The sequence below is a fragment of the Folsomia candida genome, unplaced genomic scaffold (genome assembly GCF_002217175.1).
Source record: "Folsomia candida strain VU population unplaced genomic scaffold, ASM221717v1 Fcan01_Sc001, whole genome shotgun sequence".
NCBI lineage: Eukaryota > Metazoa > Arthropoda > Collembola > Entomobryomorpha > Isotomidae > Folsomia > Folsomia candida.
This window is the reverse complement of record NW_019091193.1, coordinates 6,287,331-6,307,180: the sequence shown is the minus strand read 5'-3', so window position 1 is coordinate 6,307,180 and position 19,850 is coordinate 6,287,331. Positions and strand designations below refer to the sequence as shown.

The 19,850-nt window shown below is 35.6% G+C and overlaps 4 protein-coding genes across 5 annotated transcripts; 2 read left to right on the top strand and 2 right to left on the bottom strand.

The window, feature by feature from the left end:
• Nucleotides 1-1,584: 1,584 nt before the first annotated feature.
• Nucleotides 1,585-5,073, bottom strand: LOC110861925 (oxygen-dependent choline dehydrogenase-like). The gene is made up of 12 exons (XM_035854015.1): nucleotides 4,684-5,073; nucleotides 4,553-4,615; nucleotides 4,223-4,488; nucleotides 3,952-4,138; nucleotides 3,535-3,663; nucleotides 3,342-3,463; nucleotides 3,097-3,267; nucleotides 2,797-2,950; nucleotides 2,368-2,738; nucleotides 2,196-2,325; nucleotides 2,051-2,129; nucleotides 1,585-1,982 (listed from the first exon to the last, which is right to left on the bottom strand). The coding sequence occupies exons 1-12, from the start codon at nucleotides 4,868-4,870 to the stop codon at nucleotides 1,835-1,837; spliced, it is 2,007 nt and encodes a 668-aa protein (XP_035709908.1). The 5' UTR covers nucleotides 4,871-5,073; the 3' UTR covers nucleotides 1,585-1,834.
• A 2,837-nt stretch (nucleotides 5,074-7,910) lies between these two features.
• Nucleotides 7,911-11,743, bottom strand: LOC110861828 (glucose dehydrogenase [FAD, quinone]). Of its 2 annotated transcripts, none has more exons than XM_035846547.1 (12): nucleotides 11,022-11,743; nucleotides 10,891-10,953; nucleotides 10,678-10,820; nucleotides 10,432-10,618; nucleotides 10,029-10,160; nucleotides 9,801-9,922; nucleotides 9,560-9,730; nucleotides 9,267-9,420; nucleotides 8,852-9,187; nucleotides 8,619-8,765; nucleotides 8,474-8,543; nucleotides 7,911-8,405 (listed from the first exon to the last, which is right to left on the bottom strand). In XM_035846547.1, the coding sequence occupies exons 1-12, from the start codon at nucleotides 11,206-11,208 to the stop codon at nucleotides 8,264-8,266; spliced, it is 1,854 nt and encodes a 617-aa protein (XP_035702440.1). In that variant the 5' UTR covers nucleotides 11,209-11,743; the 3' UTR covers nucleotides 7,911-8,263. The 2 variants fall into 2 exon arrangements, with proteins under 2 accessions (XP_035702440.1, XP_021966685.1); XM_022110993.2 differs by having other exon boundaries at nucleotides 8,474-8,552; nucleotides 11,022-11,741.
• A 3,189-nt stretch (nucleotides 11,744-14,932) lies between these two features.
• On the top strand, nucleotides 14,933-17,485 carry LOC110842320. The gene is made up of 4 exons (XM_022088033.2): nucleotides 14,933-16,285; nucleotides 16,369-16,695; nucleotides 17,032-17,251; nucleotides 17,359-17,485. The coding sequence occupies exons 1-4, from the start codon at nucleotides 16,190-16,192 to the stop codon at nucleotides 17,427-17,429; spliced, it is 714 nt and encodes a 237-aa protein (XP_021943725.2). The 5' UTR covers nucleotides 14,933-16,189; the 3' UTR covers nucleotides 17,430-17,485.
• Nucleotides 17,486-18,570: 1,085 nt separating this feature from the next.
• Nucleotides 18,571-19,838, top strand: LOC110863348. The gene is made up of 5 exons (XM_022112629.2): nucleotides 18,571-18,724; nucleotides 18,816-19,092; nucleotides 19,152-19,325; nucleotides 19,379-19,468; nucleotides 19,530-19,838. The coding sequence occupies exons 1-5, from the start codon at nucleotides 18,674-18,676 to the stop codon at nucleotides 19,748-19,750; spliced, it is 813 nt and encodes a 270-aa protein (XP_021968321.1). The 5' UTR covers nucleotides 18,571-18,673; the 3' UTR covers nucleotides 19,751-19,838.
• The last annotated feature ends 12 nt before the right edge of the window (nucleotides 19,839-19,850 follow it).

Genomic DNA, 19,850 nt, shown 5'->3' with positions numbered 1-19,850 from the left:
ATATATATTACACGTTAATCACCAATCTGGATAGGTCGGGGATAATATCCATGACTAAACTAATCCAATATCCGCTGGATATTGTATCAGTTTGGAGTTGTGTGCGCTTCACTTTTCGCAACTGGTTCGTTTAGCTTTTGTCATTTTTTACACAAAAACGAACCTCTTTCTCCCATGAACCACTTACATATTATGATATGGTGTTATATAGCTCTAAGAAACTTTTAATGATTTAAACCGTTTCCTACTACATTCATTTTTTTGCGGTGAAATTACAAAAGTTCGTTAAACGCATGAATTAAGTAAACCATTTATTTTTAAAAAATCCTTCTTTAATCCAGATTTGCTAATCCATTATCATCAATCTAAATGATTTTTGAAAAGTACCTAACTAATCCAATCAATATCCATGTTTTATTCTAATCCCCAATCTAATTACACAATCTCAGTGATCAATCCATAATCCTAGGAAAAAATTTCTCAGCTCTGATGTCTGCATAATAATTTCTTTTCTTGAATGCATGTTGTAGATACACAGTTCCATGATGAAACTTTCATCAGTTACCAAACTAAAGAGGAAATACCATGCACCATCCAGTACCAGATTTTTGTGCTATTTGCATATGTTGCAGTAATATCTAGGTGAGTGCAGAAAAAGTTTAGGCGGACTTTACTCTATGACTCAGTTTTTTTGAAGGCCTATTTCCAATTGCGGCATAGGTCTCAGATTTTGTCTCCGAATTTATCAATAATCGCCAGTATGAAAAGGAACTTATCGTCAAAAAAATTAAAATTTAATTTCAAATATTATCCGAGTAATTATTATTTTTCGAAATTTTAAAAACGCTTTGCATTTTAAATATCAAGTGCAACAGATTTTTGACACAGTTTACTCCAACTTAAACTTTATTTTATTTGCCGTAATCTACTCAATAAAATTTTCAAAACTTGAAAATTTTCAATTTTCAAAATTTTGAATGACAATTTTGAAGCGCTGTAACTTCTTGCCCCCACTCATGTTTTTCTAAATTTTTTGAAATTATGATCTAGTGACGAAATAGTTACCAAGAAAAAAAAATTACGCCAAACATGAGTGGCAAGAAATTATTGCGATTTTACTGACACATGTTAGCTTATGGGAGGGAATATTCCCAAAATGATAGAAAAACAAGGGGCGTAAATAAAACTTTTAGTGACGAAATTCTAGTGTCACATCCATAAAGATTATTGTGAAAGCTGACTTAAAAAACTATAACTTAAAAAAATTAGCCCTGACCGTGTCGACATACAAAATGACAACCCGTGCTACGCCCACAGCTGGCGAGCACCACCATCAGTAGTGTCGCTCGGAATGGAGAGACATCTCCGCTCTCATGACTCTCCTCCAATCGAAGGTTTTGACTTGGAGTGACTCCCATATGCGCGCCTGCTTGCTGTACCCCTTTCAGTGGCATCAAATGCTAAGCTTGTGTGACGGAAGTGGCATTCAAATGTGCATTGGTTAGGTTAGCCATCAATTTTCAATGCAGAATATTTAAATACCTATGTAGGTTTTATTCATTTAAGTATTGAATTGTTTGCATGAGAAACCATTTAAATGCACACACACATTTACTCCTGCTTTTTTCGGCGGCTATAAAACCCTCGATATCATCAATCCCATTACTACATAATAACATTGCAGTGGTTTTATTGCCGAAAAAATAAGAGTATGTATCTACATTTTTACAATAAGCATATGTGCAGCTTTATGTTTGACCTGCTAATAATCATACAACCGAACATAAATATTTCTTAATAGGTGGGGACAAAACTCATGAAAACCTTATAATGTTTAAAATTCTGAACCTTTCTCCCAATCATCCAATATCATACTCGCTGCTTTCTCTCCGATCATAATAACTGGTGCGTTCGGGTTAGCATTCGTTATCCTTGGCATTATGGACGCGTCCGCAACTCGCAGTCCCTTCACTCCACGCACCCTGCAATTTCAAAACTGTGATAAGATTGTGATCAATTAAAGCTGTAAAACTTGTATCACTTTACGAACCTCAATTGTGAATCTAACACAGCATTTGGATCATCAGCACGACCCATTTTTGCACTGCAGCTCTGATGCCACGTCGTCCCTTGTAATTTTATGTCACGTACTATTAAAATCAAACATTCTTTTCTGCACCTATTGAAAATTTTACCTGTTAAATGTCTCAAGAAACACTCATAATACTCGTCAGTTCTCAAAGTGTGGCTTTCACATCCAGGGAAATGGTTTGGTATTAACGTCGCATTGTATTTCCCAAAAGCTTCAGTTTCCTCAAGAAGCTTCTGCTTATGCATCTGTCACTACGGCTAATTTACATATTATGCATAATCACGTACATTTGTATGAAAATATATCTTACCACTAATCATCTCCTTCATGTCGTCTGGATGACTGTAATAGTTCAAATCAACGACCGGTTTATCCAGCGGATTTGCTGAACGGAGACGAATTGTTCCTCTACTTTTTGGGCGTCCCAGATTGAAACCTACAAGAGTTGCATCCTTTCCCATAAATCCATTTGCATATGATTTCATGGTCCCCTCCTTCAAACCAAGGAGAAAATCAAAATCTTCCCCCAATGAATTGTGGGTCCCGACCGGATAAAATATTGCAAACAAGTTGGGCCAATTCGGTTCTGGCGGTTGGGCCGTACTAAACAGTCCCAGTGCGGATATGGCACTAAATGCTAGGGGCCCTGTAATATGCAACATATTCAATGTTCATCTTTCATATCATTCGTAGATTACGTTTACCTGAATGATTCCGGAGATATAATTCTGCAGTTCCCATACTAAAATCCCTGTCGGAAATGTAGGACACAGTATCGTTCAAAATGAAAGGTCCAGTCAGTGATAAGACGTGATCTTGAAGGTTATCTCCAACAGCGAGGTTTGATATGGTTGGGATCTAGTTAGTCATGAATAGTTTGTGCTCATTATTATTATTCAGATTCTAAATTTTTGTTCCAAGTCCGAAATATTAGAATTGTAATCCGAAATTTTTTAGGTTAGACATCTGCTAGTCCTGGTTTAATTTTTAGGCATTTTCCATACCCCAAAGGACTCCAAATGGTCAGAGTGCCCGATTCCGGACAACATCAGAAGATGTGGACTTCCTATCGCGCCTGCCGAAAGGATTACTTCCTTTGAAGCTGTCACACTGAATGTGCGCCCATTTTTGATGTACGTGACCCCCTCGGCCCGTTTTGTCGAATCAAAATTTACCTGATTTTCAAACATATCGATTAACTTTTCTATTATCGTTGTCATAGCACGTTAATTTTCCGACGTGTTGTTACCTGAGTGACATGCGCATAACGAATTACTTTAAAATTACTCCGATGCAGTACAGGTTGAATGAACGCTTTATACGTGCTCCATCTCCGCCCGTCCTTCGTGGTGTGGTCGACAGGGAAAAATGCTTGCTTAACAAATGAATTTGTTATACTAAATTTTAATTATGCAAGTTATGGATTCATTGTTCAAACTCACTCGATGTCTGGTACGCATTTGCATCCGAGTTGTTGAATCCCATCTCTCTCGCGGCAGACATCCAATCTCTCGTGAGGGGATCATCAGGTTTAGCAGTCACCGATAAAGGGCCCCCCAGTTCCATGATACCTGGCTACACAATTTACAATTTTTATTTACGACGTTAACGAACTACTTAATGAGACAATGCACTCGGGTATTTGTAACCCAGTACACAAACTTGAAATTTATAAGGTAAAAAGCATTTTCAAAAATTAAAACTCACAGAGTTAACTACATTATAAATATTATTTTTGAACTATGCCACTTATCTCAAATTCTAAACTAACGAACCTTTCAAAAGTTATAAGTTATGTAGTTTACTGAATTACAAATTATCTCTTGAACTATTCTAGTTAGAATTAAGTATTTACATACGGTCAGGATAATTTCCAGTGTAATCTTCCGACTTTTTGAAGTAGGGCAGCACATTTTCATAAGACCAGGACACATCTCCGGTAAGATTCGCCCAGTTGTCAAAGTCATTCGGATTTCCTCTCATGTAAACCATAAGATTTAAGCTGCTCGAACCACCCAGAATTTTTCCTCTCACGATTGTAATCGACTAAATAATTCATAATTTGAAGACACTATTTGTTCATAGCTTGGTGAAGTAAAAATAAAACTATCAAGTTTGTTAAATAGTCGTTCTACAGTATATCACAACATTTTTATCAATAAAGAGAGGATGGAAAGAAGTCATAAGCTGGATAAATAATTCATGGAAATTTGATTTTTTGCAAGGTGATTGACAAATTTTGAAATTTCTCACGTTATCTTTGCACGCAAAACAGGAAGTGGTTAGTGGCTCCGAAGGTGTCATCCAGTCGGTGTCAGGATGATGTAAGTTATACGTCGCCATGGCTGGGATTGAATTTAAAACGGTGGGATTGCCACCAGCCTCAAGTAGCAGGACTAATAAGCGAAAAAATTAGATTTACTAACACCACTCCAAAATTTTGTATTTGTTACGGACAACCTTTACAATTTGGATTTGCTGATAGTCGATTGGACACGACTGCTCCCGCTGAACCTCCCCCCACTTAAAAAAATATATGTTAATTTTAACTTAGTTTCCTAAATAATTTAAAATTGATATTTAGAACCAACCAATAATGAAGTCATAATTCTCAGACGACCAAAATAATGGGCTGGGACTCATCACAGAATCAAAGCCATGATTTAGTAAGGCTAAAAGTGTTGTAATTCTAACAATTAAGTTTTTTAGGTTTGCGAGTATTATCGTCGGAATTGGAATTGTGTTCAAAAAATTAAAGATTGTGTTGGACGGGTCCATTTTCTTTGTGTAGCCAACACCGAAGATAATCTTGTTTCTAGCAAATGTTTTATTTCGTGGGCCTTTTATAGCAAATAAATGAGGAAAATTCCTATGCAAATATGTACTGAATGTACAAATTATATACTGTCAACTGTAACATAACGTTTTGAGAGATGAAATCAAGGGTATTTATTCGAGAGTGATCGATAAGGCTTAGGTATTTTGTGGCTAACACGGGAAAATCTTTGATATTAAAAATATAATAGATTACGCATGTATGCAGAAAACTATTATTGGAGGTGGACATCAATCACTTGTAATTATTGCACTGGAACAAGTCTCATCATGAGACTCTCATGAAACGTAAGTAGTTGACAATGGTTAGATTCTTATATTATATTATTTTATTATTTTATTTATTACATTATTGCATTTATTAAATTATTACATTTATAACATTATTTTATTGTACTCGTGTTAAGGTACTAATAATGCAGGAATAAATGCATTTTTGAGTTACATGCTTGTATGATGACGTCATTTTTTTCGCTATATCCAGAAATTATCGTAAATCTGAATACTATACTCCACACCAAAACATATATCATAGAAACATGACGCATTAAAAGCATGCGTGGCTTGATTGCTTAATTTCCAGCTCTGGTAGAAATGCACTGCATTCTTAAAAGTGCGAGTCCCAGATAATCAAGTAGCTGTATTTATTTTCATGTACTCGATTTACATACCAATCCCATGACAATTTCATTAACTTTTGTCATGGATAAATAAGGTATTTATAGATTGCAATGTTGGTTCAGCCCGAGCCTCAATATTTTTAAGACATGGTCATCCTACATATTATGAGCCTATGCATTAAAGGTTTTCACATACTGAAGTGATAGTGCATAAACACTTCGTACAGAAATAAATATAATATCAGCCTTTTGAAGACCATTCGTATTTTAAGCCTTTCGCCACAAATCAAAATTACACTTGTGCATTTGTTGACCTATGTAGTTGACTGATTGAAAGCTAAAATACTTATTTGTACCTAATTTGAAAGCCTCAAGTATAAATGGATCGAATTGCACGAAGAAACAATGACAGTCCCACAGATCCGATGAACATGAATATACCCCAGCTAAAGATTGCAATTTTCGATAATTTATATGTATTTATCATCTTCGAGGGAAGGTTAATTTCCGACCTTCCCTCGTACACTTGGATTACCCAGGATGGAGGAAAATCCTTTGGTGTAGTTATGTAATGTTCATTTATTTACGCCTTAGAGATGTTCGAGTTATTACATACTGAGAATTCCATCAAGTTAATTTTTAATGATGCTAATTACATTAATCAAGCTTCTATCCAGCTCTCCAATTAACCTATAGTAGTATTAAGAATCATACAGGTTCCTTTTAAATGTCGAATGGTCATAAAATATCACACGTACAAGGTACATACGTCAATATTACATGTTATTCCAGATTGCTCAGGCTTGAAATCACACAATTGTGCAACATCAACTTCTGGAGGGAGCCTCATTTAAGTATATGTATACAGTAAATATATATGCATATGCACTATGCAGTAGCCATGTATGCTTCATTAAACATGGATTGGCTAACGTATTTAGAATCAAGCACATCAACTACTCACAAATATATAATACAAATAGGAAGGGTGGGATTTAAATTCTCATCATGCCAAGAAGATGTGAGAAATTTATCTTCGCCGCTTCAAGCATTTTATGTATTTTAAAGATTCACATCCATAGTAAAAATTTATAAAATTTAAGCAATTTGAGAATTATGTAGATAATTTAAGGACGAATTTTCCAAATTGCCAACTTCAATTATTATTATTATTATTATTATTATTATTTATTAATCAAGCTTGCTTCTTTACAAAGCTCGTTATGCCTGACATATTAGTATTTCACAGTACATGAATTTGTCGTAAATTTGTTAAATAATTGAATAAATTAGATAATATGTATAAATATAATTCAATGTTCCAATGGGGCCAAAAATTTTGTCATGCCTTAGATTAGATTAATAGCTCTCAGGTGACGTGCGTTTGAGGTAGCAAATAAAAACACATATAAATATTTATTAGTGTTGGGGAAGGTTAAGATAGATGATTAACATACCGGTGCAACATTGTTAGCAATTTATTGCGTGTACTATAAACTTGCACCTGTCACCTCACACAAATATGATACTTTGTATGTGGGTTTATATTTACAAATCTATCATGCACATACATTTATGCACATGGGTTTAATTTCATAAAAACAGGGATCAGCTGTCACTGATCACACGAATATAAATTACTGTATAATCGAACTTCTTGCATATGTAATGGTCTAATCCTTGCATATTTATTAGTAGATCAGACATTTTACGTCGGGTATAAGGGCTCATAGACTTTTTAATATGAAATACTTGGTTGTCGCAAGTCGGAATTTATGTTATTAAACCACCGTGTTTATTATTATTACACTCATTAGTAATAAACAGGGCTTTGCCACATTGATGAGCACTACACCTTGGAATTTTATCCGATCGGATGATATCAGAAGGGTGTTGAATTATTCCTCGTAGCCGTATCACATTTCAAACATTGATTAAACCCCTCAGTGAATTGTTTCGATTTCTTGACTGGTATATATTTATACCGTCGTACATAGCTTAATTTTCCTCTTCCAGACGAGTCTCTTCTTCTCCAGCCAATTAGTCATGCACATCATGCTTGACGATAGAACATCTTAATTTAAAGGTAGCTACTTTTTCCTGGAATATGGGACACTTTGGCTATATCTATAAAAACAAGTGTCGATTCTGTCACTTATTTAGTTTCTCCATCTCCTTTAAAAAACTGCTTCTTCTCTACATGTCAAATTGTAAACCGGTTCTCATGAAATTCAACACCTTCTTCCTCATTCATTAGTCACATGTTCTTTTGGTTTCTACAGGAAAACTGTGAAGTCCGATAAAAAACGGATGTCGACAACATCGTATTCTGTAGTTCTTAGCTGAACATGTATTATCTTTTATTTGTAAGTTTACGCCCAAGTCTGATTCCGATCAACATTTGGCAATTCTGTCAAGTCTATGTATGACAAACTTCAGTAATATATGAAATGAATAACGTTGGTCAAATGGAAGGCATTAGGCCAATGTGTCTTGGTTTGTGGCATTTATTGCCACTTAATTTCTTGTCACATAGATATGTACCACTTACATGTACATACATATGTGTATATGTACATATCTAAAAATAGTATCTATATTCTTGTCTGTAGCCATACAATTAAGATATTTTAGCTGCAAATAATAATCTACATGATGTGAAATATTTGTTTAATAGTTGGGGATTAAAGTCATGAAAACCTAAAAATCCTTAAAATTATGTACTTTTCTCCCAATCTTCCAATATCATACTCGCAGCTTTCTCTCCAATCATGATAACTGGTGCGTTCAGGTTAGCATTTGTTATTCTCGGCATTATGGACGCGTCCGCAACTCGCAGTCCCTTCACTCCACGCACCCTGCAATTTCAAAACTGCGATAAGTGGTTGGTCAATTATACTTCTAAAACTTAAATTACTTAATGAACCTCAATCGTGAATCTAATACAGCATTCGGATCATCAGCACTTCCCATTTTTACACTGCAGCTCTGATGCTCTGTCGTCGCTTATGAATTTACACCAGGTTCGATTCAAATAAAATATTCTTTGATGTACTTATTGCAAACCTTACCGGTTAAATGTCTTAAGAAACACTCGTAATACTCATCAGTTCTCAAAATGTGGCTTTCGCATCCAGGGAAATGATTTGGTATTAACGTCGCATTGTATTTCGCAAATGCTTCAGTTTCTTCGAAAAGTTTAATTAATAGTTTCAACCCTGACAAATTAGAAAGTATGTATATCTATCACTACGATTCACTTATTATGCATGGTCATGTACATTTGTATGAAAATCTATTTTACCCCTAATCATCTCCTTCATGTCGTCTGGATGACTGTAATAGTTCAAATCAACGACCGGTTTATCCAGCGGATTTGCTGAACGGAGACGAACTGTTCCTCTACTTTTTGGAAGTCCAAAATTAAATACGGCAATATTTGCATCTCTTCCAATAAATCCATTTACATATGAATTCATGGTTCCCTCCTTAAAACCAAGAAGAAAATCAAAGTCTTCCCCGAATGACTTGTGGATCCCGACCGGATAAAATATTGTAAGCAAGTTCGGCCAATTCGGTTCTGGCGGTTTCGCCGTACTAAACAGTCCAAGTGCCGCTATGGGACTAGACGAAAGGGGCCCTGTAATATGCAACATATTCCTGTTGTTTCTCCTACTGTTGTATGTAGCCTAAGGATTTATGTACTTTTACCAGTTTACCTGTATGATTCCGAAGGTACAGCTTTACAGCTCCCATACTCAAATCTCTGTCGGAAATATAGGACACAGTGTCGTTCAAAATGAAAGGTCCAGCCAGTGATAAGACGTGATCTTGTAGATTATCTCCAACAGCGAGTTTTGATATGGTTGGGATCTATCGGAGTGGGTCATGATTAATTTGCTTTTATTATTCGAAACCTTGGTTCCAAATCCGAAATTTTGAATTTTAATCCGAAATTTCAAAAATTTGTCTTCTGTAAGTTTGAGTTTAAGTTTTAGGCAATTTTGCATACCCCAAATGACTTCAAATGGTCAGAATGCCCGATTCCGGACAACATTAGAATATGTGGACTTCCTATCGCACCTGCCGAAAGGATTACTTCCTTTGAAGCTGTCGCACTGAATGTGCGCCCATTTTTGATGTACGAGACTCCCACGGCACGTTTAGTCGAATCAAAATTTACCTGATTTCCAAACATATCCATTAATTTGCTCTACCTGTCATATAATGTTAATTTATCGACATGATGTTACCTGTGTGACATGCGCATAACGAATTACTTTAAAATTATTCCGATCCAGAACCGGTTGAATGAAAGCTTTATACGTGCTCCATCTCCGCCCGTCCTTCGTGGTGTGGTCGACAGGGAAAAATGCTTGCTTAACAAATTAATTTATTATACTAAATTTTAATTGTGCAAGTTGATTAATATATTGATATTGATTAATATATATGCATATTGATTAATTATTCAAACTCACTCGATGTCTGGTACGCATTTGCATCCGAATTGTTGAATTCCATCTCTCTCGCGGCAGACATCCAATCCCTGGTGAGGGGATCATCAGGTTTAGCAGTCACCGATAAAGGTCCTCCGGTTCCATGATACCTCGCTACGCAATTAACAATTTTGATTTGCGAATAAACTATGTAATGAGACAATCCACTAGGGGCAGTCCATAAATTATGTCACGCGAGAGGGGTGTCCAAGGCTCCTATGATTTTGTGCCTGTGTGACACATGTTAGAAGGGGGGAGGACGAGTCTAGAAATTGCCTATTTTTGCATGACATAATTTATGAACGGCCCCCTGGGGAAAAGGAAACTTGTATAGTTGACTGAATTGCAAAGCTTTACATCGCATCACAAATTCAGGATTACATACGATCAGGATAATTTCCAGTATAATCTTCCGACTTTTTGAAATAGGGCAGGACATTTTCATATGACCAGGACGCATCCCCGGTAAGATTCGCCCAGTTATCAAAGTCATTCGGATTCCCTCTCATGTAAATCATACCGTTCAAGCTGCTCGAGCCGCCCAGAATTTTCCCTCTCACGATTGTAATCAACTAAAATATTCATTCAAAATTTAATTTTTTCTGACATTACCAAATCTCAATTTTCTCACGTTATCTTTGCACGCAAGACAAGAAGTGGTTAGCGGATCCGAAGGTGTTATCCAGTCGGTGTCAGGATGATGTAAGTTGTACGTCGCCATGGCTGGGATTGAATTTAAGACGGTGGGATTGCCACCAGCTTCAAGTAGCAGGACTGATAAGCGCATAATTATATTTACTAATCACAAATACCACACAATAATTTTGTATTTGTTACGGACAACCTTTGAAATTTGGATTTGCTGATAGTCGATTTGCCACGACTGCTCCCGCCGAACCTCCGCCCACTTTAAAAAATACGTATTAATACAACAATCGGTTTCTAAAGGACAGAAAATTTGTGTTTAAAACAAACCAATAATGAAGTCATAATTCTCAGACGAGCGAAATAATGGGTTGGGATCCATCACAGAATCAAAGCCATGATTGAACAAGGCTAAAACTGTTGTAATTCTAAAAATTATGTTTTTCAAGTTTCTAACCAGTATCGTCGGAATTGGAATTGTGTTCAGAAAATGCAAGATTGTGTTGGACGGATCCATTTTCTTTGTGTTGCCAACACCGAAAATGATCTTGCTTAAAGGTTTTATTTCGAGTGCTTTTTATTTCAAAAAAATATGGGGGAAATTCGTATGCAAATATGTACATGTACAAATTATATACTGCCAACTGTAATATAACGTTTTAATTGAGATGAAATCAAGGGTACTAATTCGAGAGTGATCTATAAGGCTTGGGTATTTTGTAGCTAACAAGGGAAAATCTTTGACATTATAAATCTAATATGTAGATTATGCACTATATGTAGGAAATTTTTGTTGGAGATGGAAATCCAAGACTTGTAACCATAGCACTGTAACATCTTGCATGAAACGTACGTACATATGTAGTTGACAATGAGGGGATGCATTATTTTATTCGTTTTAAGGTACCAGAGATCGACTTATGTATGTAATTATCTAATTATGCTCTCGTCGGTGTTCTCAATTCTCATCCTCAGATGAAGAAGGAATAAATGCATTTTTGAGCTGAAAAGTATTGTAAATTGAATACTACAGATACACTTCACACTAAAAAATATATTATAGAAACGTGACACATCAAAAGCATGTGTAGGTTGATTGTTTAATTTCGAACACTGGTAGAAATGCACTGCATTTCTACCAGTGTAATTGCCAGGTAACCAAATATTTGCATTTAATACAGGTGCTTGATTTGCATACTAATCCCATGACCATTTCATTAATTTTTATCATCCATGAATATTTTTCACTTTAAAGAATTATGTAAATCATCTCCACAAGTACAACGGGGCCCAGTATCAAAGGTTTTCACATACTGAAGTATACCATAATGCACATATAAAGTTTATAAGTATGTGCATTATTGTAGTATAAAAATTTATCCAATTTAAACAATTCAATAATTAATTTGAGGACGACTTTTTCAAATTGCAGACTTAAATATTCCAATAGGGCCAAAAATTTTGTCATGCCTTAGATTACGCTAATAGCTCGTAGATGACGTGCGTTTCAGGTAGTAACTAAAATCATAAATATACTTAAAAATTTATTGGTGTTGCGGTAGGTTAAGGTACTTAGGAGGGGAGCTTGCGAGGTTGATAATAACAGATCTCGATGCCCTTTGGATATGTGATAGGGTCTCATGAGTGTACTAAAACCCTGAAGTGGTTTGACTCCATGGCCACAATTGCGCCCGCCACACCCACTCAAAAATGCCCAAAAAACGCTTTCACTCCAGTTTTCACTCACTCAAATCCACGTCAAAAATCCAATTTTACTCGGATTTTGAAATTTCTTTCATCATTACACTCCCAGATAGTTGCTTTCTTCAATCCAATATCAAACCCAATTTTTTCGAAATTTTTAGTATTTTTTAAATTTGAAATTCTGAATGAGGATTGTTGTAGTAATCAACAACTCAAATTACGCCTGCGAAATAATCATCAGCAAAATTGAGTTTGATATGGAATTGAAGAAAGCAACTATCTGGGAGCGTAATGGTGAAAGAAATTTCAAAATCCGAGTAAAATTGGATTTCTGGCGTGGATTTGAGTGAGTGAAAACTGGAGTGAAAGCGTTTTTTGGGCATTTTTGAGTGGGTGTGGCGGGCGCAAATGTGGCCATGGAGTCAAACCACTTCAGGGTTTTAGTACACTCATGAGACCCTATCACATATCCAAAGGGCATCGAGATCTGTTATTATCAACCTCGCAAGCTCCCCTCCTTAGTTAATTAGCATACCGGTGCAACCTTGTTGGCAATTTATTGGATGTAAAGTTTGGTATAGAGTATAAAGCTCAGTATAAAGTTGCATCTGTCACCTGACAAAAGTTATGTGATACTATGCATGTACGTATTTACAAATTTATTATTCGTTGTATTTACAAATGTATATACATATGTACATATATACATATATGTATGTATGCAAATGCGTTTAATTGCATGAAACTATTGATCACATGCATAAAAATTATTATATAATCTAACTTACTGAATATGTAATGGTCTAATATATCAGACATTTTAAGGGCCCAGGGGAAGTTGCTTAGAAATCATGTCAACTTTGACCATAAAATTCAGCAATGCGCAAGAAGGCACATTTTTCAAATTATGTTGAATTTGTTAATCATATCTTTAGGTTTTACTAACTTTTTTTTTGACAATGTGCCCTCTTGCGCAGTGGAGATATTTGGTCATAAAGTGAGCACAAATTGGCTTAGAATTGCAAAATTGATGGCATGAATTGCATTTTGAGTATCCATGGAACAAAAGAAAACAACTTTTTCAAAAACTTGAGGGAAAAGTGATCAAACAAAAGCTTTTGGACGTGAGTGTACCATAGAAACGGTGTCAATTAATCTTTATAGAGTAATAAATAATCCTAGATTCCTAGCAATTATTGTTGCTAACATAAAATCAATTTTCGAAAAGTAAATCTTCCCCCGGGCCCTTAAGTTGCATTGATTAAATAAGGGCCCAAGTACCAAATTACATGAATCGAATGCACATACATCTGTACTCACATGTAGATATTAATGTATTTTCAGTCGTGCACTCATATGTAGGTCGGGATCCTCCCTCTGTACTCCGTAAATGATATACAAATAATATATGTAATGTAGTATATATCTCAGATCTATGTCTGCAGTTATATTTAAACCAAATAACAATTTCCATCAACCAAACGTATCACTGACATTGACTTTTTTAATGGAGACTAAAACGTGTATAATCAAAGAAACTATCTCTCAAAGCATCAAAAAACATTTCATCACAGCCATAATTAACTTGTAACCAAGCAGATTTCAACTCATTTATAAATTCTTATTTTTTGAAGTTTATGATTTACCGTGTTGCAATTATTTTATTTTCCAAAAGTTGTAAATAATATTTAAAATCTGATAGTCTGGACAGGATGCATATTAAACATAATTTTAGTAATCCATCATGAGACTTTAGTAATTATATGTTCATTGCGGTATACATTTGAATTCGGGATCTAAATAGGTTGAAATTAACAATATACGCATATGCAATATGTATGTACGGTTGCGTCATACGATTTTTGATATGAAATAATTTGGTTGTTGACAAGACAGAATTTGGTCTTTCGTTCTATTTCTTTCCCATCATAACTGAAGATTCAACGTCTTTTAAAAATCAAATTTAAAGTCGAAAAACAAAATTGATCATGGAATCTTCTTTTTATTCAAATTGGTCTCCGACATATAATTCGGATCTACTTTCTCCAGGATTATGGGACACGCTGACTATATTTGTTACAGTTTATAGAAAAATATCAATTCTTCCCTTTAGTTTCTCCACCTCCTTTAAAAAGCTGCATATTCTCAACATGTCAAATTGCAAACGGTTTCTCATGAAATTCAACACCGTGATGCTCATTGGTCATACCTTCTTTTGCTTTCTCCTCCTTGCAGAAAAACTCTTGAGTCCAACAAAAACTGATATGGGAAACATTTTAAATTTAAGAACATGTATCATCTTTTATTTTGCAATTTTAGCCCCAAGTCTGATTCCAATCAATATTTACATTTCTTTCAAACCTGAACTCGTATGCGATATTGTAAATGCAATCATGCAGTTGCAATTTAGCATCTCAGGTAATAAACTACTTATCATTATAAATGATAACAAATCACTAATAATATATGTGTATTAACAATTAATATCTTTTAAATTATTTAGCACTCTGCCGATTAACCTTTGCACACAAGTCGAACAAACCAGTCGAATTAGGATTGAAATATGTAACTCAATTTTGTCACCTGATACCACCAGTATTAATTCCAATAGGAATATTTTTAAATCTGGACCCTATCAATGTCCTTCTGCCAAATGCAGTTCGCAGCACAATTGGTTTCATGCTGTTGCTAATATTTCGAGGTATGGTCCTCCTCCTCGTGGGAATTGCACTCACAAAATCTCTTTGTGCAAACTTGATCATTTCCGAACTCGTTGTGGAAGCGACGAACCAGTGCATCGATCGAATAACGAGAATTGCAAAAATTAGTTCCACACCTCCCGTGAAGGTTATGAAGGTCTACAAAGAGGTTCACATTTGGAACCAATTCTACAATATAAATTACTGCCGTTTAGTCACACCGGTATTTGTGCTGTTTGGAATTGGCATAACAATTGTGTCATATTATGGCACGATCAGACTTCATGGGGTCATTCCTACCACGCTGTATCTCTTATTCCCCATAACGGCTGGTATTAGTTCGACGCTTTTCGTAACGTTGTTGCCCCAGGCGAGTAAAGTTTTTGAAAAGGCGACCGTTTTTCTAGTGATAATGAGGAGCAAATGCTTTTCACGGTATGGGCGTCGTGTTGCAAGATCTCTAAAGCCTGCTGGGATAGATAGTGGCCCTTCCGGAGTTGCCAATAAGGCGTGGCTGGTGTCGATTATTAGAAATTTTTTTGAGTATATGATCACGTTGTTGATTACGTTCTGAGTAAGTGTAATTTGTGATAAAGTACTGAGAATGTAGTGATGAATGTAAATAAATCTAGAAAACATGCACATTTTTGTGTAGAACGATTTATCCATGTATAAAAGCATGCACAAGTATACGGGTAATTAAATGACTGTATGGGTTGTTCGTGTGAAGATTTCAGACACATTAAGTATGTATGTATCTAAAATTAAACTACAATAAATATGAATCAATGCGAAATAGTTTTTATGCTTCATGCAAATTTACTAAAGGTAAATATGTATGTACGACTATTGTCATTCTTGAGTAGACGAATAGCTCTAATAGAATTAATACTTATCTATTTATGCATTGAAGGTGGAATAAATCTATTACGTGTTGCATGACATTATGTGCAATATACAAAGCATATTAAATATAACACTGATTACAATGATATACCACTCGACACGAGATTCCGGAAGTGCCTAAAAATTACATTTGCAAATTCCAGTCCCGACAAATAAGTACTTAGCATTAATTTTTGTTCATATCAAAACATGAAAAAATATTTTTGGTTTTCTGCAATTTGTTTCCTTTCAATATGTCTACAGATATATCTCATTAATGGCGAAACGCCAACCACAATGTTTAAGGTAAAAGTATAACCATGTGTGAAACACAAATAAGTAAACTTGTGATTTAACATATTTCAAAACTTCTTTTCATTTCTTGCCAGGGTTTTCTCGAAAATTGCGACAAAGAATCCTCCAACTGCTTCGGACTGAAGCTCTCTGGCGACACTAATGCCAACTGCATTAAGAACAAGGACTGTCACTATGCCTACGCATTTTCGGACAACGGGACACACTTTACCATCCGAGATTATCAGCGGTATGAGTCCAAAGGGAAGAAAAAGTTCCCCATAATCAGTCATGCTAATTTAATAAAATTCTATAACTGCAACGAAACGAAATGCACCTGCGCGTCGGGAAAAAAATCAATGACGACGAAAGACTTTATTGGCGTGATATATTTTGACTATGAGCATTGTCACAATGAAACGGTAAGATTGTTGATTATGTAAGATATAACTACATAAACTAATTATTAAGGTGTCATTTTAAGGCAATACTGTGATACTACGATCATTTTAATTTACGTACATTCTCCAAAGCTTCGAGTTGATTTTGAATTTAGCTAAAAGTTTAGTTATTGCATTTAAAATGTAATAACTAAAAATCAAAAATCAAAATCAAAAATGTAACATTTTTGATTTTGATTTATATGCTCGTGTTCGTATCTGGCTTTCAATGATGATGAAACTTCATGCCTAAACAAAGCGAGGGAAATGCTATGCATGCATTGACTGGAAGCTTGAAAATGATCGTTTTCCTTTCAGACACCAGTCACGGAAAGTATGGGGACGGCACGGCAATTAAAATCCGAACTCAAGTTTAAATGCGATCGCGACATAGATCCAAGTAAGCAAGGCTGGGGTTTCGGCGATGGATATTTTCGTTTTGGAAAAGATAATACGACAATTGGAACATTGGTTGGGTCCAGCAGTGGTGGATTTTATCTGAAGAATGGGACACGAATTGATGTCGATTGGAAACAGAGTGAGTCCACTAAATAGATACTTATGTGTGCATACATATTTATGTACATATGTACGTTAAAATATTGTAGTATCATCATATTATAAATAATTTACTTTATATTTTAGCTATGTTGATGGTCAAACCTATTCAGGACGGATTTCTGTATACCAATTTTAACAAGAGCAGATCGTGTTAATTGTGGATTCATAAACAGAATAAATTGTTTTGGCTAACAAAAATATTTATAGCGAATTGATTCTTAACGACACGTATTTGTCATTTGTCTATTTGTATATTTATGTATTAACTACCTTGAATAATTATTAAACAAAATTGAATATCCATCAAAAATGCTCGTCACCACATCAAAAGCTATATACATATTTATATGTATGTATATATGTACACAAATATATATGTTGCACATGTGATATTCTTGCTTTAGCTAGAGATTCACTAAGGTTCTCCTTGAAGGAATTATGTAATTCTTTCAGTTTGAACTACTTAATTAACTTCGCCATCGGTCATCATATCGTTGATGACGCCTTATGATAACCGTCACATGACCGTGACCGTCACTTGTGACGTTCCATGGGGCTGATACATATGTACTTATGTAGGCATTGTACTGATTATACAAGAAATATGTAAAAAAAAATCACTATGCACATTGAATAAAGGACATACACACATATGTAGATGCATATGTACATTCTCGTATTTATCTACTTATTTAAAAACAGTGAATTGGTGACCATGACCATGGGAAACAACCGACAATGATTACATATGTATTATACAACTCTTTTCTTTCCTACATATGTATGTAAATTCATCTGGGATTTTCAAAATCTGTAAAGTGAATATTTTTGACTTTCAGTTGTTGCTGCATAATCTCCCAGATGCGAAAAGGTCATAACCTTTTACAACCTTGTAAATATTGCAATTGGGAATTGCTAGTTCGAGCAGAGATTCTTGTTACATAAAAATTTGGAATAGTCAAACAATAAATTACTGATGTAACTAGCATGCACTCATCATGTTTTCCGTTGATGAGTAGTTACGAACTGTGAAATTTGAATATCAAAAGCTATCATTCGTTGCAGTGATCTTTGAAAGTGTGTAATACTGACATAATTTCTCTAATTTATAAACACCTGCGGATTAATTATCTTTCCAAGAACTTGATAGTAAACATGCATGACGTCCGTTTTACAAGTTTGTACCGATTTACAACTAAAATCTCTACTTTGCATGATAAATAATCCATTCAGAACACGAAACATAGGTCTTCGGGGCCTTGATTTCCATTACAATTAAGCAAAACTTCCAGCCAGAAGAGTATAGATATCTAATTATTTAGGAAGGGGGTATAAATACGAAAATCTGAATTTATCATCGACAACTACTCTTCCTCCAAACTGATAGAACTTCATAATCATGAAGGTGATCCTTTTGGTATCGTTGGCTATTGTTGCAGCCTCTTGCGAGGTAAAAAATTAATTTATGTAATTCAACTCCAAAACATAAAACAAATTCATATTTCTGAAATGTCTTTCTTTATCCATAAAAAAATTACCAGGGGATAAAACCAGTCAAGCCCGTCAAGCCACAAGCTCGGGCTTCCGCTTTCACCTACAATGCTGGAGTGACTGCAGCCTACCCACCACAAACTGGGCTTATCTACAACGCCAATACTTTGGTCAAGTACGTCGGCGGTGCTACGGTTATCTTCCCATACGGCACTGTCGTCAACTTTCCCTTCGAGACGGAATTCTACGTAAAGGAAGGACCATCCAGAGTCGTTGCTGATACAAATGTGACCTTCGGTTCGAGTGTACAAGTGACGTTTGCACCAGGTATGGAAAACCTACCAAAACCTAATATGTCACATTCGCCATTTTTTACTCATTAACAGGTACGAACGTCAAATACACGAAGGCAAATTCTGAGGTCAAGTACCTTCAATTTAACGGAAATACGCACAGCTGCGTCCAGTACCCCAACCAAACTCCTGCCCAGTATTACTGCTCCAACTGCGACTTGAGACTTTTCCAAGCCGACACTAACCCACTCGTCTACTACAATCCAGGTAAATTCACCGATGAGCACAAATCTTCCACTTATTAAACCATCAAATTTCAGGAGGGTCAACTGCATTCGGGGCTTCCGCACTTCCCGTGGAGACTGACGTCAAGCCTGCCGCGACCGCTAGGACTTACGGCTATTATGGAGGTGATTAGTGCTTACCATCTCAATTTTTGATGAGCGTGCAGTTATCAATTTGTCTGCATAGGTGGATGTGGTTACTCTTACTGCTCGGGTTACTCGTACTACGGTTATCCACAAACCACGTACTACAACTACAACACGGGATACTCCAGCTACTGCTACCAGACTGGGTACAACACCTACTCATACGGTGGGGGTGGTGGTGGTGGATACTCCATGGCCGGAGGTTCCTGCTATGGTGGAGGCGCGTATTATGGATCTTACGGGGGTTCGTACTACGGATAATTATTTCGTTGACCATTTCAATGACTTGCTTGTCGAGCTCTAAATATGTTCCAAGCTTATGAAATAAATAATTTCAATTGAGAAATAATTTGTTTTTTAG